Source organism: Filicampus tigris, chromosome 11 (assembly GCF_054856515.1).
Source record: "Filicampus tigris isolate MCC_2025a chromosome 11, RoL_Ftig_1.0, whole genome shotgun sequence".
In the NCBI taxonomy this organism is placed as follows: Eukaryota; Metazoa; Chordata; class Actinopteri; order Syngnathiformes; family Syngnathidae; genus Filicampus; species Filicampus tigris.
The window spans coordinates 17,407,073-17,434,975 of record NC_141227.1 but is presented as its reverse complement, the minus strand read 5'-3'; the positions used below and the strand labels follow the sequence as shown (position 1 = coordinate 17,434,975).

The following is a 27,903-nucleotide window of genomic DNA, read 5'->3' as shown; positions in this document are numbered from 1 at the left end:
AACTATATCATTTATGCAAAATGAGGTAAAAAATTATATAGTGATAAGGGGAGCTAAACTAGGGTGCCATTAATTGGGGGTGGGGGGCATGTGGCTTGCAGCTCCGGCACCAAATTGGAGACCTACGTCACAACTTCCGCCCTGCTCCCTCCTCCTCCCTCCCCCAGCTCCCTCCCTCCTCCCCCGGCATCGCTGGAGCGACTCAGGCTGCCTGCCTGCCTCGCAAACCAACATGGAGTAGCAGCGCAAGAGATGGGGCTCTAGCGGGGCCACCCCACGGCGACTACGACGCGATTTTTACATTATAATCACAACAACCACCGTCGTGTGGAGGACATTTTTGGGGGGTGGAGAGGGACAAAAAAAAAAAAAAAAAAAAAAAAAAAAAAAACGACAACCAGCCAGCACCTGAGGGCGAGTCCATATTGTCCAGCAAGGCGGGGGGAGGGAATGCTTGCGTCGGACTAAACACTCCATGCTGGCCCGCTGAAAAGTTGCAGCATATTGGGAGGAGAGGGGCTCGACATTTGCAATCGAAAAGCAGCTGGCTGGCGAGGAAGAAGAGGAGGGGGGTGAAGGAGGAGAAGTGGGGGGGCTCGCACTGCACACAAAAGACTTCCAGGAGGATATTTTGGTGAGAAATGTGGATTTGTAGCGGGGATCGACGCGATGACGCCGAAGAAGAACGCATCCGACGCGCTACGTGACCTGAGGTGAAGCGAGGAAACATGATAGAAGAAGAAACACACCCAAACGAGTAAGTGGCCATATACAACCACCCCACCACCCCTCCATTTTACCCCCCTTTGCGCTGTCCCACTGCACCCCTTCTCGTGCTCAACTTGGTTTCGACTATTTTTTTAAAAAAACATACCTTTAGTTTAAGAATAAAATACAACAGGGTATAATAATAGTGAATGCGTGGGTCGCACGAAAGGGCCACCTTGTGTTTAGATAAAAACGACGAGGAGGTAGTGGTGGTGGTGGAGGGGGAGGAGGAGGAGGAGAAGCGTGGGTGGATCGGAAACATTTTGTGAAAGGATCCTCCCGTTTTACGAAGACTTCCCTCGGCTGAGCATGCTTGGAACTCTCGCTTTGTCAAATCAAACATAGGCGAGAAAAGGCCACAGCGTGATCAAATCGGCGCGTGTGTTATTTTGTTTTTAGCTCCGTTTGTGTGTGCGTGTGTGTGGTGCCTCTAACCGAAAGGGGAAGTCTCACAGGATATGAGATATCCGATACGCCTCATCCGCCATGTCTTTCTCAATCGCGCCTCATTTGCATACCCCCATTCATAAAAAATAGCTCGGTTGGAAAATGAGCCCACTTTATGTCACCAAGACCAGATTTGGCATGTTTGTGTTGGTTAAAATTACGTCAAAATGCCCCAAACGCCTCGCTTCCGTGAGCACCCACGAGGCTCCTCTATCGAGCCAACATGGAGACGTTTGTTATGCTGGTTCGCCATTTTGGCTCTGCAATGTCGATTCGTGTGTGCGTGTGCGCGCGTGTGTGTGTTGGTGGGAACTAGCTTAAATTTGGAGTTGGGGAGGTGGAACAATGGAAGGGGCCGAAAGGCATCGGAGGGGGATGTTTGTACCGCGGTAGCGTGACGCCGGCCTCATTCATAAAAGCCCTCTAAACCTTCCGGAGCAGTCTCTCCATTCATGCCCGCCGGCCGCACTCGGCGCCGCGGGGGCAACAGTGACAGAGTCACGGCTCCTTGGAAGGTGACTTCAGCGTTGTAGCCATGCGCTAAATTATTAGCACAACCCTAGCCGTAACAAGATATTTAATATTACATTTCTAGTAAACAAAAAACAATAAATGATACATTTCTAACGCAAATTCGATAATACGTCTGTAAATTATGTATTTTCACTTTATATCAATGAATAAAGCTTGAATTCGAGACGAACTTAAGGAATTGTTTGTTAATTTTTTTATAGTGAGCTGTACAGTATTAACAAAGTTGGAATTTGAGACTAAATTAAGCATATCCCACGTGAGCTAGTGCGCATACTCAATGTGTGTAAATGTAGAAAATGCCAACAGAAAACTTTTTAACATCAAAATATCGAGTTACACAACATGTATCCCCCTGGAATGCAAAGTTGTAATATGATCTGCACTACCTATCAATAACGTTCAAAATTTGAGTCTATATGAAACTATTCCTTCTGACTTCTTTCATGTCAGAGCTGGAAAATGCTAACAGGCACTTTTTTTTTGTTGTAAAGTTACATAAGTATTTTCCCCAAAACATGGAATACAAAATGGTATTATATTGTTAACTAACTAAATTAAAGCTCTAATTTGAAACTAAGTGACGTGTTTCTATAGTGGGCTTCCACATGATCCTGGGTTGTGCACGTTCAACGCTAGTAAACAAAGAAAATGTTAATGCGAACCTTTTCTCTCTCTCCAAAAAAAGTCAAGTTACACAATGTATCACCCTGGCATTCACACTGTAATGTGTTGTATACGATTTATCAATAAAGTTTGTTTTTGTCTAAATAAAGCTTTCAGTGAGATATCTGTTGAGCGAGCGTGACAATTTGACTAACAGTAGCTTTTTTTCCAGTTGAATGTCAAGTTACATAAAATGTAACTAATATGTTGTGAACTAATTATAAATACGGTTGAAATAGAATGTTTACCATAGTGAATTATCTCGTGAGCTAGCTGGAAAATGCTAAGAGAGCCCATTTTTTAATGTTTAAATGTCAAAATGTGAAGTGGTTCAATACATCAAATGCAACACTAATATTTTGTTTACTATCTTTAGTAGATTTGAGACTAAATGAAGCATTTCCATAGTGAGTTGTCGTGGTGCGCATGTTCAATGCTAGTAAATGTGATGTAAATGCAAACACAAAAACTTCAAGGCTTCAAGTGTTGGTGCATTTAGCTATAAGGTCGAACACAGTAACATACCTGTAGCATTTTTAGGAAAACATGTCATGACACAATTTGTCCTTATTTATTTGTACTATATCGATACACATGTTGCGAGTTACCTCGTGAGCTAGCATGCTAGTAAGCTTTCATGCTTGAAAACGTAGACAGTGCTAAAAAAGTGTTTAAATGTTGAGTTACACGACATCTCCTTGTGTTTTAACACCAGCCACACACGTTTTGTGAGTTACTTCTGGCGGCATGGTGGTCAACTGGTTAGCGCATCCACCTCAAAGCTCCAGCCTTCCTATTTGGCGTTTGCATGTTCTCCCCGTGCCTGTGTGGGTTTTTCTACAGATAGATACTGGATTCTTCCCATCTTCTAAAAACATGCATTGTCGGTTAAGTGAAGACTAAATTGTTCATATGTGTGAATGTGAGTCCGAATAGTTGTTTGTTCATATAGTTGTGTGCCCTGTGACTGGCTGGCGACCAGTTGAGGGTGTTTTATGCTAGTCAGTGTAGCTAACATGCTGAAAGTGTTTTTTGGCCTTTAACCGTTTAGTTAACAAGTATCCTCCCCAATACATGGAAAGCAACACAGTTATATCTCATGCGCTATCTAAATTACAAAAGCTATGATAAGAATGGACTAGCACCTGATGATTACATTTCACAGTCATAATGGATTGAATCAATTAAGAAATAATGCAAAATAAGTCTACCACAGCTATAGCTGCAGGCAATGAATATTTTTTTTACTGTAATTTGTCGGCAAGACGCCCGCTGACATTCATCCGAGGTCAGTTGGCATCCTGCGGAAACGCGATCCATCCACCCCCCCCCCCCCCCACCCCAAACAAAAAAGCACTCAGCACGTAGCAGACGCTCGAGTTAGCAGGTCTGCATGTGCACCTCCCACCAGAACCACCTTGCTAAGATTGTTCTGTTCCTCATGTTTATATTTGTCAGCATTTGATATCGAGACTATAATAACTCCTGTTAGGTGTAGAATTTCATGGCGGGCGAACGGTAATAACTGTCAAGAATAACATACTAAATTTGTGGCAATGGCCTTTGCTAAGTGTACTTGAATAGCCTTGTTTGGTCATTTACTACCTACGACATTGAGGAATTTCCTAAAATACAACACAACTATAGCCCGGCCTTGTTGTTTTAGTTAAAATAAACATGGAAATATAACAACAGAGGGCATTTTTGTCCTTGGAATGTGACTTAGCCCCCCTCTGACTTCAATGGTGATATTTTTTGCATTCCGGTCTATTAAGTAGCCAATTGGGCTGACCTCATATTGATTCTCCTAGATGAGGCAGGTTTAAAACCTGCCCTAAGGCCACTAGTTATTCTTGACGTACCACATTCAAGCTAATTGGCTAATGCTATTAAGTTAGCAGCATCCTAAAGTTGACACACGGTGCCCATCTGTCCACAACTTGACTGTCATCAAATGCTGCTTTCAAATATTTGAAAATTTTCATAAACTGGTGTTGTCAAAATGACTTTCGCACTAAGAAAATAAAATAAAAATCTAGGCGTCTATGTACTCTCAGAATTACAAATTCAAGTTTATTGGCTTGTGTTAGCAAATTAGAAATGTCCTAAAATTGACTTATGGGCCCATCTGCTTGCATATCAACCACTGAAGCAAACAGTTTCCTGTTGTCTGAGGCGTTTTGGAGAACTTTTTAACAGCCAGATGTTAAAAGAAAAAAAAACATCACATATCTTTAAAAAAAAAAAAAAATGAGTGAGAATGACGTACACAAATTAAGGCTCAAAGCTAGTTGTAATCATCCTGTTATGTTGTTGGTGAAACTGACTTGTTTTAAGTTGAAAAAATGTCTAATGTTTGGCTAGCATTAGCAAGTTCATGTACCAACCATTAAAATGAAATGTTTACGTCCGCCAGGTGATTTCAACTAGCTGTGTGTATGTGGTAAATATGACTGATCGGAATTTACAATATTTTAAGAAAATTAGCTGATACTTTTGATATACAGTATAGTTGTATGACATTTTATAGTGATTGCAGAGAACGAGGTAGGTGATTAAGTTACCAAATCCTTTCCATAGATTTTCCCCCAAAAACGATCACTGTTGTTTTAAATGGTTCAGCCGGCATAAACACATTGGAACGATGGATTCAAGGATTAAGGGTAATTTGTAAGGATAATTAAGACTCTAATGCTATGTTCGCACCAATCGCGGATGAGCATTCCGCTTCGCTTTATTCGCTGGCGTTTGACCGCGAGAAATTTGAGACCTGATGCTGCAGCCGCTCATTCGCGCACAACGGAGAGGGGAGGGGCTTCGCTTGGTAGTAGACGACATCAGCATTTTTCGACATCGCAATCAAGTGGCCGACACTGTGCTAATGCAAACAATATTGCATTCTTGATAAAGTTCAACAGCTGTAAAAAAAAAAAAAAAAAAAAAAAAAGAAAGAAAGTAAAAACATACCAGGTATACCAAGCCTGCTCTCTTTTTTTTCTTGTCCCAGTAGTGGCCGTGTCATATAGCTCGGTATGTCCACAAACGACAACACTAATCTTTTCCTCCATTTTGTTATCCACACAAACTCCGCCAAGTGTACAGGACGTTGTGTGTAACGTCGTACTCCCTGATCCTGATTGGCTGCCGCGAGGCCAAGAGGGGAAAAAAGTTCATCTGTTTTAACCGCGACGAATGGACGGATTTTCGGTGCTTCGCGCCGCGTCCCACCGCGTCCCACCGATCCAAACGCACCATTCGCGCCGCCCTGCACGCGCGAACTACATTGACTTCAGTTGAATCGCTCCGCCAGAAACGCCCTCAACGGATTTGGTGTGAATGCAGCATAAGAATACTTCGGCGGACACCCTGAAAATAACCGGAAGGAGGCCGTCTTTAAATGCATTGTTGGAGATATATACTGTGCGTAATTAAAACACCATGTCGGTAGCGCATTCCAATCAATTCTATGAACCTAATAAACCGTGGTATCCCCCACACGCTAGCATGCACGCACACACACTATCATGTGGAACAGATCCATGGTAACAATGTTTCCTGTGTTGTACTCATCACAGCTTTTATATAATAGCCTGAGCTGTTTATATCTCAAGAGCAAACAATGGAGCCTGATTGTTTGTCCTTTCTCATAAAAAAAAAAAAAATAAACAACTAATCTTTGCTCATCAGCTGACGGGATTGTAATAATCGCCGCAGTTGGTGTCAACTTTGACTCTTAACATTTTAGCCTTTTCCTTGACGTCTCGCTAAGGTTGATGATTGATATCAATAAATGTGGTTAACTTCGCCACAATGTACACGTATCATGTGATTTGCAATTCCAGGCCCGAAATTCCCCGCTTTTGGACTTCTATGCAAGATGAGGCAAATAATGTATTTTTTTGATGTGGCGCTTTTCCCGACGAATATAAAACACAGTCAATTAGTAGAACACACGCACAACCGCTACGGGTTAATTAAGCAAATAACTTGGCCGGAAATCACATCGAATATCAGACGGCTGCCTTATGTCCAAATGCGTCACCACAAGCAAAAACCGCAACATCCGACTGTTTATGTAAACAAACACTTGCATGGAGACCGATGTCAAGGGAACAACAGACGCAAAAAGCGTATTTTCTTCACTTAAAATTGAAAAAAAAAAAAAGTTGTACATACATCAAAAAAATACCTCGGCACAGGGACCATTAATAACAGTTAAAAATGCTGTAATTAAGGTTATGTTTTCAGGTTGATGTTCTCATAAAAATGTCCTCTCACCATTTTTGAAAAGTTTCACATACAGACCATCAGAAACTATCTACGCTCACTTTTAAAATGATTTAAACACTCAGATGAAAGCTAGAGTTACACCAACGCCCAACATCTAATTAAAAATAAAAACATTCTTCATACGTCAAAGATAATCTTTGTACAGAGGGACAGTCACTTAATTTACTATACTGTAATTAAGCTACATTTACATATCCACATCGCATTTTCAGCATACTGCATGTGGATTTAGAATTTAATGTACACAAGTAATTCGTCATTAGCCCAAGCCATTTTTATATACTGCCGTTCTTGTTTTGGCAGCGCATTGCCAACATTGATCTCATAAAATGTTTTTCGCAGATTTCAGTATTTTAACTAAAAAAAAAAATAACCACGTTTTTTTAAATTGACTTTCATGTTTGCCTAGTGTTCAAAACACTTTGTATTCATTTCCATTTAAAAACAATGTTGCTGGACTGAAAGTATTAGCCGCTCAAGTATAAGAGGATATGAAGCATTATGGGGCATTTTACTTGACCTTGTAAGAGGTTAAGAACCAATCAGCTTATTTTCCACCTTGATTTCAACGGATCAGTTGTAGCGTAACATCGCAGGCGTTAAGAACCACCACTTCAAGTTTGCATAATCCGCGACACGCTCGCAACGTCTACCAATCTACGTCAGGGGTTTTCAAAATCAGATTCAGAATCTTGGGGGTCCGCAAAATCATCATGTCGTAACAGTTCAAAAAGTGCACACCTAAATAGGAAGGCATCAAATAAACCAATTAGCTTTGGGACAATTAAAAGCTCTGATATGATTGTGATGCATTATCACATAAATCGGACATTTCTCCATGAATTTATTTAAGAACAAAAGCTGTATTGTTACACGAATAAAGTCTATTTGTTTAACAACACTGCGATTGACTGGCTACCGATTCGGGGTGTCCCCCGCCTACTGCCCGAAGACAGCTGGGATAGGCTCCGGCGCGCCCGCGACCCCATGTGAGGACAAGCAGTATAGATAATGGATGGGTGGATGTTTTACAACAAAAGGCATATCTATTTCAAAATAGTCCTATTTTTCGAGAACAAAAGGCTTATTTTTTTCTCTCGAGAAAATAGTCTTATTTGTTAGAAAATAAAGCTATCTTTTCCAGAATAAAAGGCGTGAATACTATTTTTTTCCCCTCAAATTGGGATTCAAATGTTGCCAGTTGTCATTAGGCGATTATGAATGGGGTCCCCAAAAAAATTGTTTTTAGAGAACCCTTGTTCTCCAATTTATGGCGGTCATCTCATGCAGCGTCAATGCAGGCCCCGTCAACCATGTCGACTGTAAACACATCCGACTGACTGACTGAATGAGTGGCTGAGCGACCTCTCTACTTAGACATGTGAGCGAGTGTTCCATATAAGGGCGTCTGATTGGCAGGAAGCCGATCACGACGTCCCTCCGGGAGGCATCAGTGTCAATAGTTGGGAATGAACTCGTTTCACCTCGCTCTCTTTTTTTTTTTCATTTGCAGAGGGAATAGGGCAGCTTTTCATTCCAGTTCTTTTTCTACTTAACAGTGTGTGACTTTTCGATGTAGCCGCAATTAACTATACGCATTTACATAATTGACAAATGAACAATTCATATTTTCCGGAACATAAGCCGCTACTTTTTTCCACGCTTTGAACCATGCAGCTTTTAATGGGATGCGGTTCATTTATGAATTTCAGCTTCAAGCGAGTCAAAAGATGTACCCAGTCTCGTCGCATCTGACCAATTACCGAACAAAATAAGCCGGCGGGGTCTAATGATGTTATATATGTTTTTCTTTCAAAAATCCTTTGCGTGACCTCTATTGTTGAAAATATTCTGTTATAACGTGAAGACCCGCAGCTTTTAATACGAAGTGGCCAGTGTATGTACAAATGTGTTTTTATGGCTAAATTTAGCTGTTGCAGCTTTTAATCGGGTGCATTTTGCAGTCCGTAAATTATAGCAAGTAAAAGTATTTACCGTACAGTAAAACCGCAGTACTGCTTTTTTTTCCTCCCAAAGGGTGCAGGTGGTGGAGGTAATGGGGAGCACCATTTGTCAAGAGTGATGTGTGTGTGTGGGGGGGGGGTATTTTACAAGTCATACCTTAATGATTCCCACCTTTTCAATAGGCGTTGGTTGTACTTTTTTAAGATGAGGCGTAGTTTTTACATTTTAGCATGGGTTTTTTGGGGGAGGGGGTGCGCCATGTCAGTCTTAAGTGTTATTTTCTTTTTTAATTTTTTAATTGTGATTTAATCATGCTTGCATGATCTTTGCCTTTGCCTGAATGTAACTATGGGAAAGCCCAACAGTGCATTGTCTTCAAAATTCCTAAATTGGAATTTGAATATCAAATATCATATCAAGCAAACCGGCGGCACGGTGTTCGACTGGTTAGCACGTCCGCCTCACAGTTCAGAGGTCGTGGGTTCGATCCCGGCTCTGGCCTCCCTGTGTGGAGTTTGCATGTTCTCCCCGTGCCTGCGTGGGTTTTCTCCGGGTACTCCAGTTTCCTCCCACATTCCAAAAACATGCATGTTAAGTTGATTGGACACTCTAAATTGCCCCTAGGGTCGATTGTGAGTGTGGATGTTTGTTTGTCCCTGTGTGCCCTGCGATTGGCAGGCAACCAATTAAGGGTGTCCCCCGCCTACTGCCAGAAGGCAGCTGGGATAGGCTCCAGCACGCCCGCGGCCCTTGTGAGGAGAAGCGGTATAGATAATGGATGGATGGATGGCAAGCAAACCAACACGTGTCTTGTTTATGATTTGATCCTGGCAACGGTGTGAAACAATGCGAACGCAGGTCACCAGCACTTCCTGCTGGCGTGGACTTGGGGTGTGTGCTCCGAGCGGCGTACCTTTTGTGCGTCTTTGTGCGGATGCGTGCTTGTGTTGATTAGACCAAGGAGTGGCCCTTGTCAGCTCTATTCAGAGGAAGTGTCGCCGCCCTTACCACACAGGACGAGCTTTTTTTTTTTTTTTTTTTTTTTATCACAATCAGTCACGCATGAGTCGGATGCCACACATGACGACCTGACGACCGGGCGGCCCTGTTAGGCCACTCACATTGCTGCACACAAATCACATCTCCTGACGCATATAAAGATAGTTTACTAGCAAAGTTGCTCAAAATTTTTTTTTAGCAATCACATTGGTATTTTTTTTAATTGATTTGGTAACAGTAAGTTAAAAAATTACATAAGCAATTATGCGATTACGCTAATGATATTACAGGTAATCATTCGCATTACACCAAGCACCAATTAGTACAGTATGTGACAAATTTATGTGACTGACTGTATGTAGCATATAGGTAAGCCGATTGCGTATTATTGAGAATTTTTTTTATGGTGTTTAAATTTTTCTGTGAATTGGCGCATAACGACAGAGCCTCTGCTCGTTGCTCTCATAACATAATTAGATGTTTGGCGGCGTCAGCAACGCCTGCATAAATGGGACGTGGATAGAGAGTCTCAAGTGTTGAACTTCACACGGCGTTTGAAAACGCACTTCCGCGGTTTCGTGTGGATGCGTTTTTTTTTAGGTGTATTTCTACGCGGGGGGGGGTGGGATATACGGTTGTTAAAAAACCCCGGCTACGTGTAGACAAGGCCTTAATGATACATGTAGAGCAGGAGAATCCATGGTGAGATACACTGGTCATCTACAACCATGTTTTTGTCGCTACCGGTAATAAGCGAGAAAGAGAAAGTTTTTGTTGCTGTTTGTTTGCAAGTAGGACAACATGAAAGCAATTCCAAATGTTTCCAAGTCAGTGAAAAGGTCCAGAATGTTTCCAGTTTTGTTAACATTATGAGGTTCACAGTATAAATGTTCAGGTCTACCATGTAGCGTTGACCATAACACTAAATTGATTTCCGCGAAACTTGCCTCGCCAAAGTAAACGTGCAGATTCCTTCCGATTTCATTAACATTTTTTATTCAAATCGTTTAGGTTTTACCAAGTAGCATTTGGCATCAATGCTGAACAGAGTTCTGTTCTGTTGGATCAGAAATTAGTCTTTTTTTTCAGTTTTGTAAAAAGTTGATAGTGATTTTGAACAACTGTTGTGACTGAATGTGGTGTTTTTGGTCAATGTATTTCACTATTAGTGCAAACAAACGGTTCAAATTAAGCATGTGTATTGTGGCGTGGTCCAACAGGCCTTTAGCGACAGAGGCTGAAAACGCCAGTCGACCTTCAACCTGACGACGTGAAGGCTGATTAATTTAGAAGATGTGATTCATGAATTGCCCTCTCTCTTATCAGAGCGGTTGCCAATGACTCGCACGTATTCCAACTTTGCTTCGCAAACACATTTGACAACAAAACAAATAGGAAGCAGGAAACAGTGTGTGAACAAGTGGCGAGGTAAATGAGCAGAGGTTGGATTTTTTTTTTCTTGAGCATCGTCAAACCTGGGAATGAAATACTTGAAAGTGATAGCAATTGTTACAAGAAATGTCTACTTACATAAAAAAATTGTATTTCTCCTGTCCCATTGTGGTGAAGTCATTTAATGACTTCAATTTGGAATTTGGATTTTTTTCAAATGTTACTCACAAATTTGCCTGTACTATTGCTTATGGTTTAATGATAGCAAAAGTTTGATCCCAGGAACGGATTAGTTCTACTTTGAAACCTGCCTAACTTTTCATAAATGGTAAAAATTGTCTAGAAACCCGGCAAATAGCTTGTCACATTTGTCTGGAATGAATTAGGTTCCCAGCCCTGCAAAAGTTTGCGTGCATCCTTGTATGTTTGACTGCATGTTGGTCCAGAACATGCTGTGGCTGCCTCCGCCGCCGTGTGTATCAAAGTAGTGCTTGTGGCTCTTCCCTGTGTGTTCCCACCACAGATTACAGGGCCTGTCAGCAGACGGGGGCTCTAAACACGGGTCACAAGACTAGACCGAAATGTGACATTTTCAAATCACCGTGTGTATCTTGGAGCATGTGTGCTTATAGAAAGGTCTGGATTTTTTTTTTTTTTTGCTGTTAGTGGGTGGCCTGTGTGGGGGCCAAACGGCGGCACACGTGTTTCAAGTTGACCAAAAGTCAGCAGCGGGGCACCTTCACCTGAAACAAAAGTGAGCACTTATTGTCTTTGTAACGGCAAAGTGTCACGATGTCGAGCAACAGGTGGCACTGTGACTGCTGATTGGAAAGAAAATTCTTTTCGGGAAAAGGCATAATAATTTTACGCTCAAAAAGGCTTCGGCGTTAAATGTGCTCTTTGAGTTGTGTTTTACCATTCAGGAAAGGACTGAAAACGTGTTGCGTTTTCTGGCTAACCGTCCCAAGTTATTTATACGACCTGTCGTTATGACTGAAGACAGCCTCAGTTAAGGTTTTAGGAGCCGGGGGAACGCTACTGTATATGTCAATGGACGAGAATGGAAATACAGATGTGTCTGTGGGCGAGCGAGCGAGGGATGAAGAGAGGAAAGGGAGGCGCGAGAGAGAGAGAGAGAGAGGCGTTATATAATTAGCTTACAGACAGTGCCGCGGATTTGACGCATCTATGCACACGCACTGTGTGCTCACACACACAGAGCACAGGTGGTGAAACCGGTAGAGCGGCTCCCTCCCACCCACGCACACATTCATAAAAGTGACTGAATGACAGGCTGGCTGACGGCGTGACGACAGACAAACAGTGGAGCGCCGATCCACCCACCGCTTTGCATGTTCATTTTTAAAAGACACACACGCACTAACACACACACACACACACACACACACACACACAAAGACTCCTTCCTGTTGTTGTCAGATCAGTGCACCGAGCTCATTGTGTCCCCGTGGAGGGTGGCGACCGTCATGTTGGAACATGACGACTCTTTTGTTTTGTACTGGTGAACTCTGTAGACTAAACTGTCGCAGGTTCTTCCGTCTGCGTGTCAAACAACTGCTGATCTTTTTATTTTATTTTTCACCATTTTGAATGGAATCTACGAAATGGTTTCTGTGACGTTGCTTGACTTCCATTTTTGTTCAACTTTTCCCCTGGAAAAGAATTGAATATTTCCACTATCGATACTTAACATCTCGGAAGCTACTGTGGTGTAGCAAAGCAAAACAAAGCAAAACAAAGCTACCGCAATACCGCACACATCAAAATAACGAAACATACAAAAGAGGTGTACATCATACGTTCGCCATTTTTATATTGCAGTACGATATCCATATTATATCGCACGGCTCTGTTTCTGCATTTTTCAAATATCCACCCCCCCCGCCCCCTGGCAAAATTAAAGCTTTGCAAGTGTTCCAAGCAGCGCCAGTATCATTTTTCGCATGAAATATAGCCAAACTTTAGAGTGTTTCGGCCTTGACGCCGTGTTGGAAAAGTTTAGAAGCAACATACAATTCCTCCGTGTGACGTCAGGAGAGGTGGATAGCAATGCGCTTCGTTTACTCCATAACATTTACTCAAGTAACTTTTGGAATAAAAAGTACTTGCCAGAGTAATTTTGATACTGATGACATTGACGATAATAGGACCACATACAACGATACAGGTAAAAAAAGAAAAAGGATTGACCATTCACAAACAAAAACAAAAGGTCAGTGTCTGTTAACAAATTTACTGGTCGCACTGGCGCGAGTAGTTGAGAAATTCTCAAATTAAAAAAGCAAAATGCCACCATTCAGATTAAAAATGGTTACTTATGTAGGTGTGTGCGTGTGCGTGCAGCACCTCCCACGTCGTTAGAGCCAGGACGAGGCAAAGCCGTGACTGCAGACGCCCTCAAACATTCTGCCGATGTGTGGAAAGCAAACTCGAAGGCTGGGAAAAGATGATACAGTGTTCCCCCTGCGTATCACGGCGATACGTTCCAGACCCACACACGAAATGAGACTATACAAAACACATTTTTTATACTTTTGCCCCAACCACAAGCTTTAAACATATTTCAACTTCTTAAAATCCACTTTTTAAAGTATTCCTTACTGCCTCGATGGCACACTTCTCCAAATAAGAGTCAAAGCGCGCCAGTATTTCGTAACCTTTTGGGGGTCTTGGCCCCTCTGCCTATTTTTGATTGACCCTGGCAGAAAGAAGCAAATGTTGCAATCGCTGATCAATCAGGCCAAGTGTCTAACGGTTCTTCTTTTTATCATGTTGCAGTGACAGCTACATCGTGCGTGTGAAAGCGGTGGTGATGACACGGGACGACTCGAGCGGAGGCTGGCTGGCCCAGGATGGGAGTGCCCTTAGCAGGGTGGGGGTGTGCCGCCTGCGGCCACCCGAGCTGCCCCAGCTACCACCCTCTGGCAGTTGCCAGTTCCTCATACGGGGCGAGCGGATACGGGACAAACAGGTGACTGCGTTTTTTTTGGTTTTTTTTTCATGACAGTGGTTGCCAAGCTGTGCAAATTTTGGGGCCAATTTCTGGAGTGTTTCCATACAAATACATATGGCTGCGGGTTAATGTAAAGAAATTACAGTAATTCAAAGTTTATTTAAAAAAATATTTCTGTGCAAAATTTCTATGTAAATATCCCATGTTACAACACGGACACCTGCAGTTTATAATATACAAATGCAGCCGATATATGTACATTTGTTTTTCGTTTTTAGATTTAGTAGTGGCGCCTTATATATAGGTACGCTCAAATGACGGTATGAAGGATCTGAATCTATATGAATGGCTTTATATTAGCCAACAGGTTAACCAAAAACCAAATTGGGCATTACGCATCGCATAATCAGTTCAAAGTCTCAGAGTCAGCGTGCCCTGATCTGGGCACGGGACCAGCTGATGAAGATCAGCCCCATAGGCAAGACCAGCCAGGGAGGAGACCAACCCACATTATGTTTAGATTTTGAAGAGTATAAATGTGAGGGCTGCATATGTTAGGCCGCGCCCCTTTTCTGCCCTCGCCCGTCTCGGGTGAGAGCATTGGCGAGGATGGAATAGCTGCCCACATCTGATCATTGTATGATTCCTGAACTTCAGAGATGGTAAAGAAAACTGACGAGAAAATTCAATCGATTTGTGTGAGTCTTTATTTATATTGGATACCTTCTTGAAAGATAAAACGAACACGCATTGAGTAAGTAGTTGTTTTGTAAATTGCTAATTGGGCTTATGAACTCGAGATCTACAAAACATTCCAACAGGTACCTCAGCCAATTAAAGACCAGCTTTCACTTTAGTCGTTTCCTGGTTTACTCACATTAGCTGTAATTCCCATGGAAGGTTTTCAACTTTGAAAATTCCTACAATCCCACTCCTGACTGACATCAGTTTGATTGTCAGGTGATCATGGACTGCCCGTTGAGGAAGGATTTGGTTTATACCATCGCCACGCCCACATTTCACCACTGGAAGGTGGAGGACCGGAGGTGTGGCCTGTCCTTCCAGAGTCCGGCCGACGCCAGGGCTTTCGACAGGGGGGTGCGGAAAGCCATCGAGGACCTGGCAGAAGGTACCACCAACACATGCTAATAACATTTAGCATTCAATCTGGCATAAAAATATGTGGTCACGCTCCACAAATAGGTATGCTGAATAAGCACCGTACTTGCTACTTTTCATTTGATTGCTTTATGTTTTTGACGAAGAAGCGTTCACTACTGCGTTACAATAGTTTACTGTATTTGCGTATATATCCCGGTTACATCGTCACGTCATAATCCCATCCCTTGTACTTGTTCTTGTATAGATGTGGCCTGAAACAGCAGTCAAACATTGGGTTGTTAATACTGTAAATGTGAAAATTTTAAGCGATTGACAGCCCTAGTGAAAATCGAACGTCTTTAGATTTTTGGACAGGGGAAAGGGCCAAATTTCCAATAAAAAAAATCATTCCCATTTTCCAAGATCCTATCTTGAGGATGCAGGATTTGATGCAATGTCTGTGCCTAAAACAAGAGTGACCAAGTAGACTTTGCCTTTAAGACGTAAGGATTAATCCGCTGGCGTAGTCGAGTGAAAGTCGAGGGTTTCTTAATGAATTAATTGGTCGAGCAGGGATTTGACTGGATCCACCTCAGGTTGAATTTACACTAAATGGTTCGACTGACGCAATTCAGACTTTGTTTTTTTTTTGCTCTGGAATGACACATTTGGGATACGTGTCTTGGCGGCATACACACACAAAAAAATCATAAATTGGATTTTATCAGATCAAAAACAAGACTCTTCCCAAAACAAAAATCCGACATTTTTGACATCTGCCAATGCAAGTGCCCAAGCTCTGCCATCAAGACACTCACATTTAAGCCAAGCCATAGCATAAGCATAAACAATTACAATTACATAAAGTGTAAATTTGCTACATTTTCAGGGTATTGAACAATCCTCTCAGTTGTCCCCGAAGCTTTTGGCTTTTTGACATTTTTGGACAACCGGACACTTTGTGGGAACCTTTTGGGAAAGGCCCTTTTTTTTCCCCAGTTCCCAGTGCACAAAACAAAGTCTTCCCAGGAGAGTCTTGAAGCTTTTCTAACTGCAAATGGTGGAATGCCCCTAAACTATTGTCCCAATAGTGTGGCTTCCAAATGAACTTTATCGGAGTAATGTTTGCAAATTGAAGCTTTGGACGAAGCAGTGAACGACCTAAAACTCTGGTGTCAAACTCAAAGCCCGGGGGTCTTCATTCACTACAGCAAATCAAGTGTGTCAACTTAATATTTCTTGCTAAATGGATTTGTTCTTTTCATTTTGGCAGAAAATCTGCACCAAAAATTTAACAGATATTGCGAACATATTTGACCCCACCAAATCCCTTCACCTAAATTGAACTATACTTTTACACAATGGTACCTTGACTCATAAGTCTGGCGAGTTATGAACTTTCGCTTGCTTAATTTTTTTTTTTGCTAGGCCACACCCCCTTACGGCATACATCAACACATGAACACTACAGTGACTTCTGGCGCAAAAATACACTTTATAAAAGCAATACAGTGCTAATACAGTGGTATTAATGGCATATCAGTAGGGATGTAACGATTAATGGAAAATTTATTTAAAATCAATTCTCTCTGATTAATCGATTCGATTAATTGAAAAATAGAGTTGATTAAATTAATCTAGAAAATGATGTCTTGAAATTTTTTTTGGACTGTGTACATCAAATTATGCTTTTGCGCCAAACATCATCGCGTATTGTGTTTGTGGACGGCTGCAGAACCACACTAGTGCACAGAGACCAGCATGGTAGCAATTTTAAAAAAAATATTGAATCGAATCAAAAATCAGGAACTGAAAATCGAAACAAATCGGGGCTTGAGTGAATCGTTCATCCCTACATATCAGTGGAGAAATTACATTTTGAGTAAATTGAGTTAGGGAGCTTTGCTAATTTTCCTTACTTCTGATGTCGGATTCAACTTGTCAAAAAGAATATATGTATAAGATAATCAAATGCAGATGCAATTTTGTTCACAGTTTGTCATAATATGTTGAGGCGATCGTGCAATTATGATTCTCACTGTCAAAACTCTCCTAAGGGAAACCATAACTACTGGCCAATGTGACCCACAACAAAAATAAGTGTTGAGTTTTTTTTCTTCTTTCTTCCCCCGTAGGCTCCACAACCTCCTCTACAGCACTCCAGAACGAGGGCGAGCTGGGCGACGACGACGTCTTCACCGTAAGAGTGTTTTCGTTTCGTTTAACTCAGGAAACACTAGAGCTGTTTGCAGTAGAAAAAACTGCTTGAGAGGGTCCCTCCCCCCACCTCCCTGTAACCTGATACCAAGAGCAGCAGGCAGGGTCAGAAGGTTACTTCCTGTATCCTACCGCCTCCCTTCACCCCCACCACCACCACCCTTCAAGCCTCCCTCCACCCACTCGGGCGGCTTAAAAAGAGAGCAGCAGCGTGCAAACGAGCGGCTCGCAGCTGTTTCGCAGCTTAGTGCGGGGCGGCTGATTTATGAGAGGAAGTGCCTCGTGGGTTCATCTTTTGGACTCTGGCTGTCTGCGACGGCCAAGACTAATAGGTGCTCTGCTGGGAGTGTACCGCCACCGCAGAGACGCACACAAACACCCAAAGAGGCAGAGAGAAGCTTCTACAGAGCTGTCAAGGGACTCCACAACACTTGGATTTGGGAAATCTAGGGATGGTCATTCAAAGAAATTCCCTTGAAACATCTATTTTCACTATTGTACTGAATCTTTAAAGTCGACATACAATGCCTCCTTAACTTACGAGTTGATTTCGTTCTTGTGAGCGAGCGGATTTACGCATAGCAAATCAATTTCCCGTAGAAATGAAATGATACGCCATTAATCCGTTCCAGCCGGCCAAAATACTAAAATGTTTTCATGCATTTTTTTAAATAAAGAAAAATAGCACTGTATTGTGAAATATAAATGTCAAAATTCATCGAATCAAATTAGTTGACAACTGTGTTGACCCGGCAATCGTTTAGAGCCATTGTTTGACTTAAAATGGTCTATAACCTCTCATGTCAGTCTCTCAACAGTGATTATTATTCTCTGCTTTCTGTAGTCCTTTGTGGAAGCAGGCTGATTATCTTTTGTTGAATCAAAATAAAACATCTGCTTTTGCTTTAGAAAAAAAAAACGACCGAACAAGTAACTGAATCCGTTTCAAAAAGTTTGGTGTACAACAGCAATCCCTCTTGTTTATAGTTGTTGTTTTTAATCACTCATCAATACCAGATAAACAACAATAGTTGGTTAGTAAACAGTAATTGGAGAAATTTTGTTCTGTAATACACTTTAGTGTGAAATAAAATGTTAACCAATTATTAGATTAATCAATGCAGCAATCAATAGAATAATCGATTCTAAAAAAATAGTGACTGCCCTATATATAAATACGAACATAATAAAATGTAATGAAATGCAGTTTTTACTGTATATAGTGTAATTAAGCAAAAAGTCAATGTAGCATTTGTGAGATGTGTGCGCTTAAGGGGCGTGGCCAAGTAAGTGATTTCAGGTGGTATGACTGCAACTCGAGTTGGCCTTTTACCACGTGGTTGTTCTGCGCTAGCATGTGCTCCGTTTTCCTTGTGACCTTCCAATAAACGGCTGAAAAACTGATAAACCCGTGCATCCGCAACTATCACTCACTCACCTTTTTTTTTCCGCTTCACTCAAGTGGAAGCATATCTGAAGCTTGCTTGTTCCTCAGATTTTGGCTCGCAACATAGCAAAAAAGAAAAAAAAATCCATTAAGCGACAGCTCGACATACAAAGCTTGTCTCAGGAAAAAAAAAACGGTTCTATTTTGCTGTTAGACTTCCCGTAATAGAGACGTACTACTATTTTGCTAAAGGATGGGCTAACTTTGCTAACTTGCTAGCCTCCAAGATTGACTACCTGTTTTCGGCGGCCTATTTAGGCTGCCAACTAGTCCGGTCTGGACTCATTGAACCCTCTGACGGTTGCTGCCAAGTACTGAATGTGTGAAACTGGCGATACACAGCATAGCCTCTCTGATAAGGACAGGAGAATCCTTCACATTCTAAACAACGACAACATTCTTGATGATTGATGATTTTTCTTTTTTTTTTCTACTTCTTCTTCTTAAATGGTAGCTCAGAAGGAAAACTTCCCAAATTGTTCCAGGATATTGCTTCTTAAGATAAGAATTCCCTCAAAGATCATGTGATAGCCTTCCTTCCTCCCATCAGTCCGTCATTGCGATGACTAAATGTCACAATGGTTCTTCTAGAACATTAACAAAGCTATCTGCAGTGGTGGTGGGGGTCAAACTGGGGGAATAAAAACATTTAGTCTCACAAGATTTCAACTTTTTATCCCAACAAAATATATCTTTGTTTGAAACGTGAGTCCATTACTGCAGCCGCATGTCCGAAATGTATATATAATCTAGGAACGCCATAATATATTTTCAATTTTGACCTCTCCCAAAGTTGGCGGCAGAGCTCGCCAAGCGTGCAGTCGCGGACGGCGCGAAACGCGGCAGCAGATTTACAGTCATCGGGGGACGGTGGGAAGGGGGGGAGGGCATACTTCGCAAAATGATTCCTCGTTGTCCTCCTCCTCCCTTTCAGAATGTCTCCTCTGTCTCGCTGTCTCTATTTTGGATCGTTCCTAACAGGGCGGGTGAATGCGACAGAGAGGGTAGGGGGTCAATCTGGCTTTGTCCCAGGAGGGCAACACGAAAGCCTGGAAATGAACTCGGAAGTATCCGGAATTGGAAATTGGAGATAAGACGTCCAGGAGAAACTTTTAAACGTACTCACAGAGTAAGCGGCGCGATCCTGTTTTGAATTAGTCGCAGTCTCGCAGGCCAGAGTACAGGCGGTATGTTTTGTTATTTTTGGCCGGCTGCTCTGCAAGGGCTTTGTAAGAAAGCAAAGACGGGGGTGGGGGGGAGGCTGTAATTCTCAGCATGGCAGTGTCCGTGTGGGGAGCGCTGCTCAGGAACGCGTCCAGGATATAACGGGTATGGCTTCACGCACGCGCACACACATATCTGGGTCATATAAATCTGGCAAATAATTCATAGAGTTCAGGCCTCACCGTGCGCCAGATGGACGGGATCAAAGCGCTCGAGGTGAACAGTTTGTCCGTGTGATCATTCTTCGGAATAACTTCCGAGGGGTGAAAATGACACCATGGCTAAAACAGATGTGTAATGCGAGAAACATTGTTTTAAAGATAGTCGCTTTTATCTAATCGTGGCTTATACAGTGGTTCCTTGAGAGACAAAATATTTCAGATATGATCCATTGTTCGTCAATTTTTTATTTTTTTTTGCTTTGACGTTATTAAGTTGAGACACGAGCACTTTATGGTCATTGAACTCAACTCCCCTCACAACTAAAAGGTTACTGTCAAACTAGACTAAACAGCGAATTACACGTTTTCAAAAACAATGAAATCTTTGCTTTTCGCTATCTTTATGCTAACACACAATGCAAAACGCAAAGGATGGGCTAACGAATTGCATCGATAGTCGCGGAGGCATTGAGACGGTTTTGGCTACGGTGCGTGTACTGCTTCGCTATCATTTAAGTAGATTGATTTAAGCTAACATTTTCTGGAAAACATTCCAGGAAACTTCAGGCTGAAACATGTTGAACGTGGGAAGACATCGCCTGCGTTCCTGTGTTTAGCAAAGCTGGACAGTGTTTTGGACTTGTACAGTACCAAAATCTTAGACCCCCTAAAACTGACACATCCTGACATTTCCTGTCACGAAATGGCTCATACAGACCACATCCCCAAACATGTGCCCGTCAGCTGGGACACGGCAAGGGCCCCTACGCGCCTGCGACTGCTGAGGCTGACCTCCTGTGTGCCTGTCTGAAATCGATCTGCCCGCGTGCTGCGTGGCCAGACGTGTGTGGTGTCTGGCCAAGATTTGACTTGGAGCTGCGCCCTGAAGGTCTTTTGGCAGTAAGACAGAAAGGCTGTCAGGATACGGGTGACGCGAACAAGCAAAGTGGATCGAACATGCGAACCTGTCGACGCTGAGGACTCAAGACTGTTGGAATGGTGTTTTTAAAAAAAAAACAATTTTTTTTTGATTGACTGGAGGTTCCATGATAGCTTTCTCAGCAGGCTTCCATTGGGAATTCCCTTCCAACTATCATGAGAACAATCCTCCAGAGAGCTGCAGGGAATGTCAGCGAGTGCTAATCCTAGCCAAAGCCTTTTGTCAACTAAATGAGCTTTTTGCATTTTTAAAGAGATTTGACCCCAAATCGGATGTCCTGCTAATAGATGGACTAACCATTGTTGACAGAGGTGGTTAATTCATTCACTGCCAGCAGCAGAGGATCCTAGAAGTACGGCCAGCCATTTTAGAGCATGATGACTGATCTTTTAAGATCCACAGAATATTGTGTTCTTTGGCAGTAGAAGCACAGAACACACCAAAAGAAAGATACGCCTTTCTTCTTTCACCAGAAAATAAGTTTGAGCTTTTTCTGTTCTTTAGTAATCAGCACTTGAACGCGAGTTGGTTCCACCAAAAACACATGTTTCTGACCAAAAAGCAGAGAAATTAGCTTTTTTTGTGTCAAGCAAAACACTTGACTTTGATGCTAATCTCTTGCGATTGTTAACTGTTGTTGTGTATTTGGCAAGGATTAGTAACTTCGAGGAGCGGACCCGCACCGCGCAACCTGTAGTAACTACCAGTGATGGGCGGATTGACAAATGGCTGCTGCCCATAACGGTGCAGCACAAGTTAGCTTAGCGCCTAGCATTTGCGAGCAACCGGGGAAGGATGAGCAACTATGTGAGGTGGCCGCGACACTTTTTAACCAGCAGGGAGCTGATTGGTAATGTAACTTCTCCATGAGTAGCATTGCCGCTTCTGATTGGTGATCTTGGGGGGAATAAGAGCACAAGAGCAAAAAAACAGCCCAAAAAACAAATTTTTGCCGATCACAAAGCGGTAAATCGTTTCGCCCTTCCTGTCTAGCCGCACCTGGGCTTCGAACCGGTGCCACCACGTGTCACCGGTTGGAAGTCGAGTACACTAAGGCAAGGTTCACACTGCAGTTCTTAATGCTCAATTCAGATATTTTGAGAAAAATCCATTTGTTTTTGTGTAAGCGTTCATATTCAATTATAAATGTGAGCTCGGTCTCCAAATTGACCCGCGTGCGCAGAAGAAGAGACAATGTCACTTACAACCTAGTGTTTACGGATGTAAATGTGGTCGAGCGTGTCGTTCGGTATGAGGTAGAAATAAAATTTTTGGGGCTAATGATGAGGTGAGTCTTTTCAATCTCATTTCATGGAGATGTCACTAAAGACGACATCACGTCATTGCCACATGAAAAAAAATGGTCCGATCTAGTGGCTGAATTTGTACTAAATGTCCACTTTATGTTTCATGTGGGATCAAATTAGTCAAATATAAAGTCAATACTGTTACTCAAAACAACTTTGCGGATTCGATCTCCCCGCTGCCAGTACTCTCCCGCCGCCCACGCGGAGCGCATTTTGGACTGAGGATGACGTCAATGTCGGATATATGCGACCTGGCGGTTCAGACTGTGGTCGCATTGCAAAAAAATCGGATGCGTATCTGATCTAGGACCACATATGAAAGTGGCCCACGCCGCATTTGAAACCGATGAGCTAAAAGCCTTGGCTGCTAACTCAGCGGCCATCAACACTCTTGAGGCTTGAAGATTGATCTTGAGGAGTGAGGTTCACTTTGCGTACAATATTTTCGCACAGCACAAGCTGGCAATCGTTAAACATGCTCCAGCTCACCCGCGACCTATGTGAGGACAAGGGCTATCGAAAATGGATGGCTGGGTAGGGACTACTCCAAAACCCTTTGATTCCATCGCCATGGTAACCACCTCCATAAGTGTTGTGCATCCGTCCCTAAAGCCATTAAGAACTACCTGCCTGGTTTCAAGGTTCCTTTTCTAGGCAGATGCGTTGAAAAGTTTGCCCTCGTTTCCAAATGAGGAAGCCAAGGACTGAAAAACAAAGCTCTCCTTTCCTGTTTTTCCCCAATCAGAGTGGAGTCTTCCTGTTTTTGTTTGTCAAATCGCGACGTCCCCCTCCCGGCAACCGAGCGTTTTTGGGGTTTTTTTTTTTGCGTCCAATGACAACGCTGCTCTCAGACGCATCCTGTGTTTGTTTGTCGTCCTCCTCCTATTCCCGTCCCTAGAACGCCACCGACAGCTCGTCCAACTCCTCTTCCCAGAAGCTGGAGAGCTGCCTGCCGCCGCTCGAGTCCTCGCCTCTTCCGCAAAGGCACAGATGCATGCTGGGATATCGCCACAACATCCACGAATCATACCGGCTCTCAGACCACTACCTGCTGGACCAGGTTGGAATTTTGTTCAACCCGTTAAGAGCTTGCGTTTGACTGAGGACCACCTGTCATTTTTTTTTTACCGTCCACGGCCCAATTTTGGGTCCTGATGGAACAGTTGAGAATCACTGTGTTGAAGTACTCTCTCTCTCTTTGCACAGCCTTTGTCCCGCCTTCCCCACGTCACCTTCCAGGAGGATGAGGAAATCGTGCGCATCAACCCGCGCGAGCGCAGCTGGGAGCGGGCGAGTGACCGCGTCAGCGAGCGCCTCCACGCGCGCCCGTCAGACCGCTCCTGGCTCACGGGCTACGAGGACTACCGCCACGCCACCATGCGCGACAAGTTCATCCAGATGGACGACACAGAATCCTATGTCCACTTCGCCAAGACAGAGGCACAGAAGCACGACTACACATACCCGCTGGCGCCCGCCCTGTCGCCCTCAGACTCCGACCCAGCCCTCGGACCCTTTGCCGTTAAGGGCCACCATGGCGGGTCATACCGCCAGGACTTTTCCGTGGTTTCCACCCAGCCTCGGTCCTTCCTGCCCAGCTCGTCCCTGTCCACCAACGGGGGGAAGGGCCGCAAGGAGGACGGTCTGGAGCGGGCCCACTGCGAGCACTGCGGTGAGGCCTTCTTGGTGGCGGAGAACAGGCGGGGCCGGTGCCAGGACGCTCCGGACCCCGTGCGGGGCTGCGTCCGGCGGATCAGCTGCATGTGGCTGGCGGACACTATGCTCTACCACTGCATGTCTGACCCGGAAGGGGACTACTCGGATCCGTGCTCCTGCGACGGGGGCGAGGGCGGCCGGCTGGGCACGCGCTGGCTTGCCCTGCTGGGGTTATCTCTGGTGGCGCCCTGCCTCTGCCTGTACCCGCCGCTGAATGCGTGTCACCGGGCAGGCCTGGCATGCGGTTGCTGCGGGGGCCGACATAAGGCCCTTAGCTGAGAGGACGAACGGGGGAAAAAAATTTTTAAAAAAGAAGAACCCAACGCAAGCACAGGGAAAGACAGGGGCGAACCGCTGAGGTTTTGCTTGATCGCCTGACAATTCCTGGAACTGAAATAAGCCAAAAAGTCAAGAAAAAACTGGTGCATTTTCTAAGAGGCCTGGGAAGATAAGCTCCCCCTAAAGGCAGACACTTGTCCCGTCTCTCCATGCTCCATTTCCGGGCAAGAGACAGCACTCCTTTTCAGGGGGACTTTTATTTTCTGTTTTTGTTTTATAGCTGAACATATATGTATCACATATGCAGGTACTTTATACTTTGTACACTGACTTTGGCATCAGAGAACTTGAATTACAGTGTTCCCCCGCAAATACGAGAACCCGAGCCCTGCTGCAAAAAAGCTGACGTCCGCAGTAATTGATGCACCTCTAAAAAGCTTCATAATCGCCTATAGATGCCACAAGGTGGCTTTAAAGCACTACTTGTCTATTAGACAGGGCAATGGCTTGACTATATGAAGCTTTCCCTCACTTCGACATAGTTCCTTGGCACCAAAGCAATACTTTTATATGAAACATGGCTTTGGCCTGAGCACAAAAACAGTGAATGTGAGTTTTTCAGCAGATAACGGATGATAGGTTCCAAAAACAAACTCTATGAAAATGCGGGGGAATACTGTACTCTTTTCTTTGCTCTATTATTTACGTTCCTATTCCGGTATCCCTGTTCCGATCGAGACACTACACCTCACACATATAAGTCTACATCCTACCAATCAAAATATCCCAAAGATTTTATTTATTTTCTCATTTCTGATCCACCAGCAGAACAAAAATGGACGTTTTGGCTTTGTGGTTCACTCATGGTGCCTCTAGTCACACTCGCCACTTCTTGTTATGATTATTATTCCAAAAGGTGCCTCAAATATAGTCACCAAAACCCGGAAACCCTGCCATTCTCTCTCGGGAATTCAGCGTCAGAAATATGTGCGTTTTCCGTTTTGGTTTTTTTTGCTGCCACTTGCCTTAACAATCCGGAGTGAATTTCCGATTTCCGTCGCAGAACTCGTAAAGCGCGGTGACAAACTTGGTTGAAACTATTTTTTTATACTTAAAAATAAGACTCATCTGCGACGTACAATCGGCTTAGGTCACATTGAGGAGCACCGACTCAAAACCACAAATCCCAAGGAACTGAATTTATACTGTACATTTTGACCACTTGCGTAGGCAGGTGGCAAAATAGTGACACATTTCTGACAAGTCTTAGCATTGCTTTCTGTGGGCTTTAAAAATTATATGGTGTAGTTTTTATGTCAAAAAATTGTTTCCCTTCTTTGTTCAATCCGAACAAACACATTCAGCAACATGCTAAAAGCAATACTAGCGCTGTGCCGTAAGTGATGTGAATAAAACCATTACAACTATTTCATTACGCCCTCATGAAGTATACGCAACAATTATGCACACATCAATATATTGGAAGAAAATCAGCTGTGATACATTACTTTAGCTACTCATGTGACTAAGTTAAGCTACAGAAACGCATGCAGACATCCAAGGGATGTAATTACCTAATATGATGTCCATTAAAAAAAAAAAACATTTGGTTGAAGAAAAACATCAATATCTGTTTTTTGCCATACCAATACAGTGCTGATATCTGCGTATGAATACAGTACCAAAATGCAACGTCGATGCAGTACTGATAGCAAATGTTAGTCTTGATACCTGATATCGGCGTAGCTATACCGTACCGATGTTTAGTGTTGGTGTGTCGAAGCTTCACCAATAGCAGATGTTGGAATATTGATACAGCACTGATCGCTGATGTTGGCGTATCAATACTGTACCGATATCTGATATTTCTACTATTCCGATGTCTGACATTGGCATATCAACTATGTATCAAGAACTGATATTGGTCTATCGGACATGCACTGATCTGACGTTGGCATATTGATACATATGATACCTTACATTGGTGCATCAATACAGTTCTGATGTCAGCGTATGGATACAGTACCAATATCTGGTGTCAACGTATTGACACAGTAATGATAACCGATGTTGGAGTAACGATACTGTACAATATCTGATATTGTCACATCTATCTTGAATCGATCTATTGTTGGCATATCTATATTGTACTGGTGTATCTATACTGTACCCATATCTGATAATATTGTATAAATTCTGCGCCGATATGATATCGATGTATCTATATTGGCATATTGATACTGTATTTGATATCTGATGTTTGTATATCTACACTGTACTGATATTGCAATACTGTGTTCCACCCCCAGCTGGAATCGGTTTAACAAAGAAAAAAAAAGGCATCCATAGCGTTTAAAAGGACATGGGTGTTGTTCTTTTTTTTGTTTTTTCCGACTCAACTAAAATCTAGGAGGCTCCCATCCCGATTGTGGTGCCAAGGAAATGTCACTTACTGTAGTTGAAGTCCAGAATGGCTGAGGATGTCCTTTTTCCTTGAGTCCGTCTCACGCGTCCTGTGTTTTTTGCGTCCTTGGTGTGTTTTTTTACCTCCCGACGCTGCATCTGCGGGGATAAAAAAAAACCATCCCGTTTGTGGTGTCACGTATCAGGGAGAGAGACAATCAGAATAGGAAAGTGTGTGTTTGTCTTTTTTTTTTCTCTCCGTCCACTCTTTTGTGTGTCCTTTCAGAGCCAACTTACAAGTGCCTGAACGCATCGTCTCTTCTGTCACGTATTAAAGTTGAGAAGTTATTAGAAAAAAAAAAAATGACTCCCTGTATTTGAATCAGACCCATTTTTTACGCTTAGTATTTTTACCTCTGTAAAAAACAAACAAAAACATATAAGAGCATTATATTATATTATATAAGTATATATAATATATATAAGTACAGTATATCTATAATATATATAAGTATATCTATATATAATGTATATATACTGTATATATTATATATTATATATATATATATATTATCTCAAGTGTATGTTGTACATTTTTATTCCTATTTTTTTTAATAACTGTTTCTAACTAACGTACGATGGATGTAGCTCTTGCTTTTTGAGAAGGAACAGGAAGTACTTTGTAGATAACGAACGTGTGCGTGTGTGTGTGTGCGCGTGTGTGTGTGTGTGTCGGGGGTTGTGAGGGTGGTTGGTTCTGTGAGAAAAACTGAAATGTGTGTTTGCCTTCCGCAGCCAATAAAAGGAAAGAAAATGTTGAAAGCACAACTGAGCCTGTCTGCTAATTGTCAATAGGAAGCTACTTACTTCCTCTTAGATAGTAAAAGGAGAAAGAAGTTCATAAGGTCGCACTACAGGATCAATGTCCAAAGCGCAAAGAACTCCTTGTGCTAGGATACTTTGAAACATTGATGTCTTTCCACTAGGGTCTGAAGTCTCTGGAACATTACGCAAATAAGGCAGATGATCCAATAAAGCGACAATCATTTTTGTACCGATTTTTTTTCCCGACTGTC

General features: G+C 42.9%; 1 protein-coding gene and 1 long non-coding RNA gene across 4 annotated transcripts in view; one reads left to right on the top strand and one right to left on the bottom strand.

The window, feature by feature from the left end:
- LOC147139982 (uncharacterized) overlaps positions 1–27,903 on the bottom strand; it is a 120,009-nt gene that overhangs the window by 89,401 nt on the left and 2,705 nt on the right. For 2 of the 3 annotated variants that reach the window (XR_015088608.1, XR_015088609.1), the window contains exon 2: positions 26,878–26,986. This is a non-coding gene — a long non-coding RNA (uncharacterized LOC147139982). Of the gene's footprint in view, positions 1–14,802; positions 15,152–26,877; positions 26,987–27,903 lie in introns of those variants that run through there. The other variant, XR_015088610.1, reaches the window with a different exon arrangement.
- Positions 198–27,655, top strand: LOC147139983 (sprouty-related, EVH1 domain-containing protein 2-like). The gene is made up of 6 exons (XM_086044777.1): positions 198–757; positions 13,858–14,050; positions 14,993–15,161; positions 17,269–17,333; positions 23,328–23,489; positions 23,636–27,655. Exons 1-6 carry the CDS (start codon positions 729–731, stop codon positions 24,422–24,424), a joined length of 1,407 nt encoding a protein of 468 aa, XP_085900903.1. The 5' UTR covers positions 198–728; the 3' UTR covers positions 24,425–27,655.

Bases quoted from the DNA above. Each gene is read 5' to 3' on its own strand.
- LOC147139983 (XM_086044777.1), top strand. From the start codon at position 729: ATGATAGAAGAAGAAACACACCCAAACGA. The intron at 14,051-14,992 runs GTGACTGCGTTT...TTTGATTGTCAG, and splicing joins AGCGGATACGGGACAAACAG to GTGATCATGGACTGCCCGTT. The intron at 17,334-23,327 runs GTAAGAGTGTTT...TCCCGTCCCTAG, and splicing joins GCGACGACGACGTCTTCACC to AACGCCACCGACAGCTCGTC.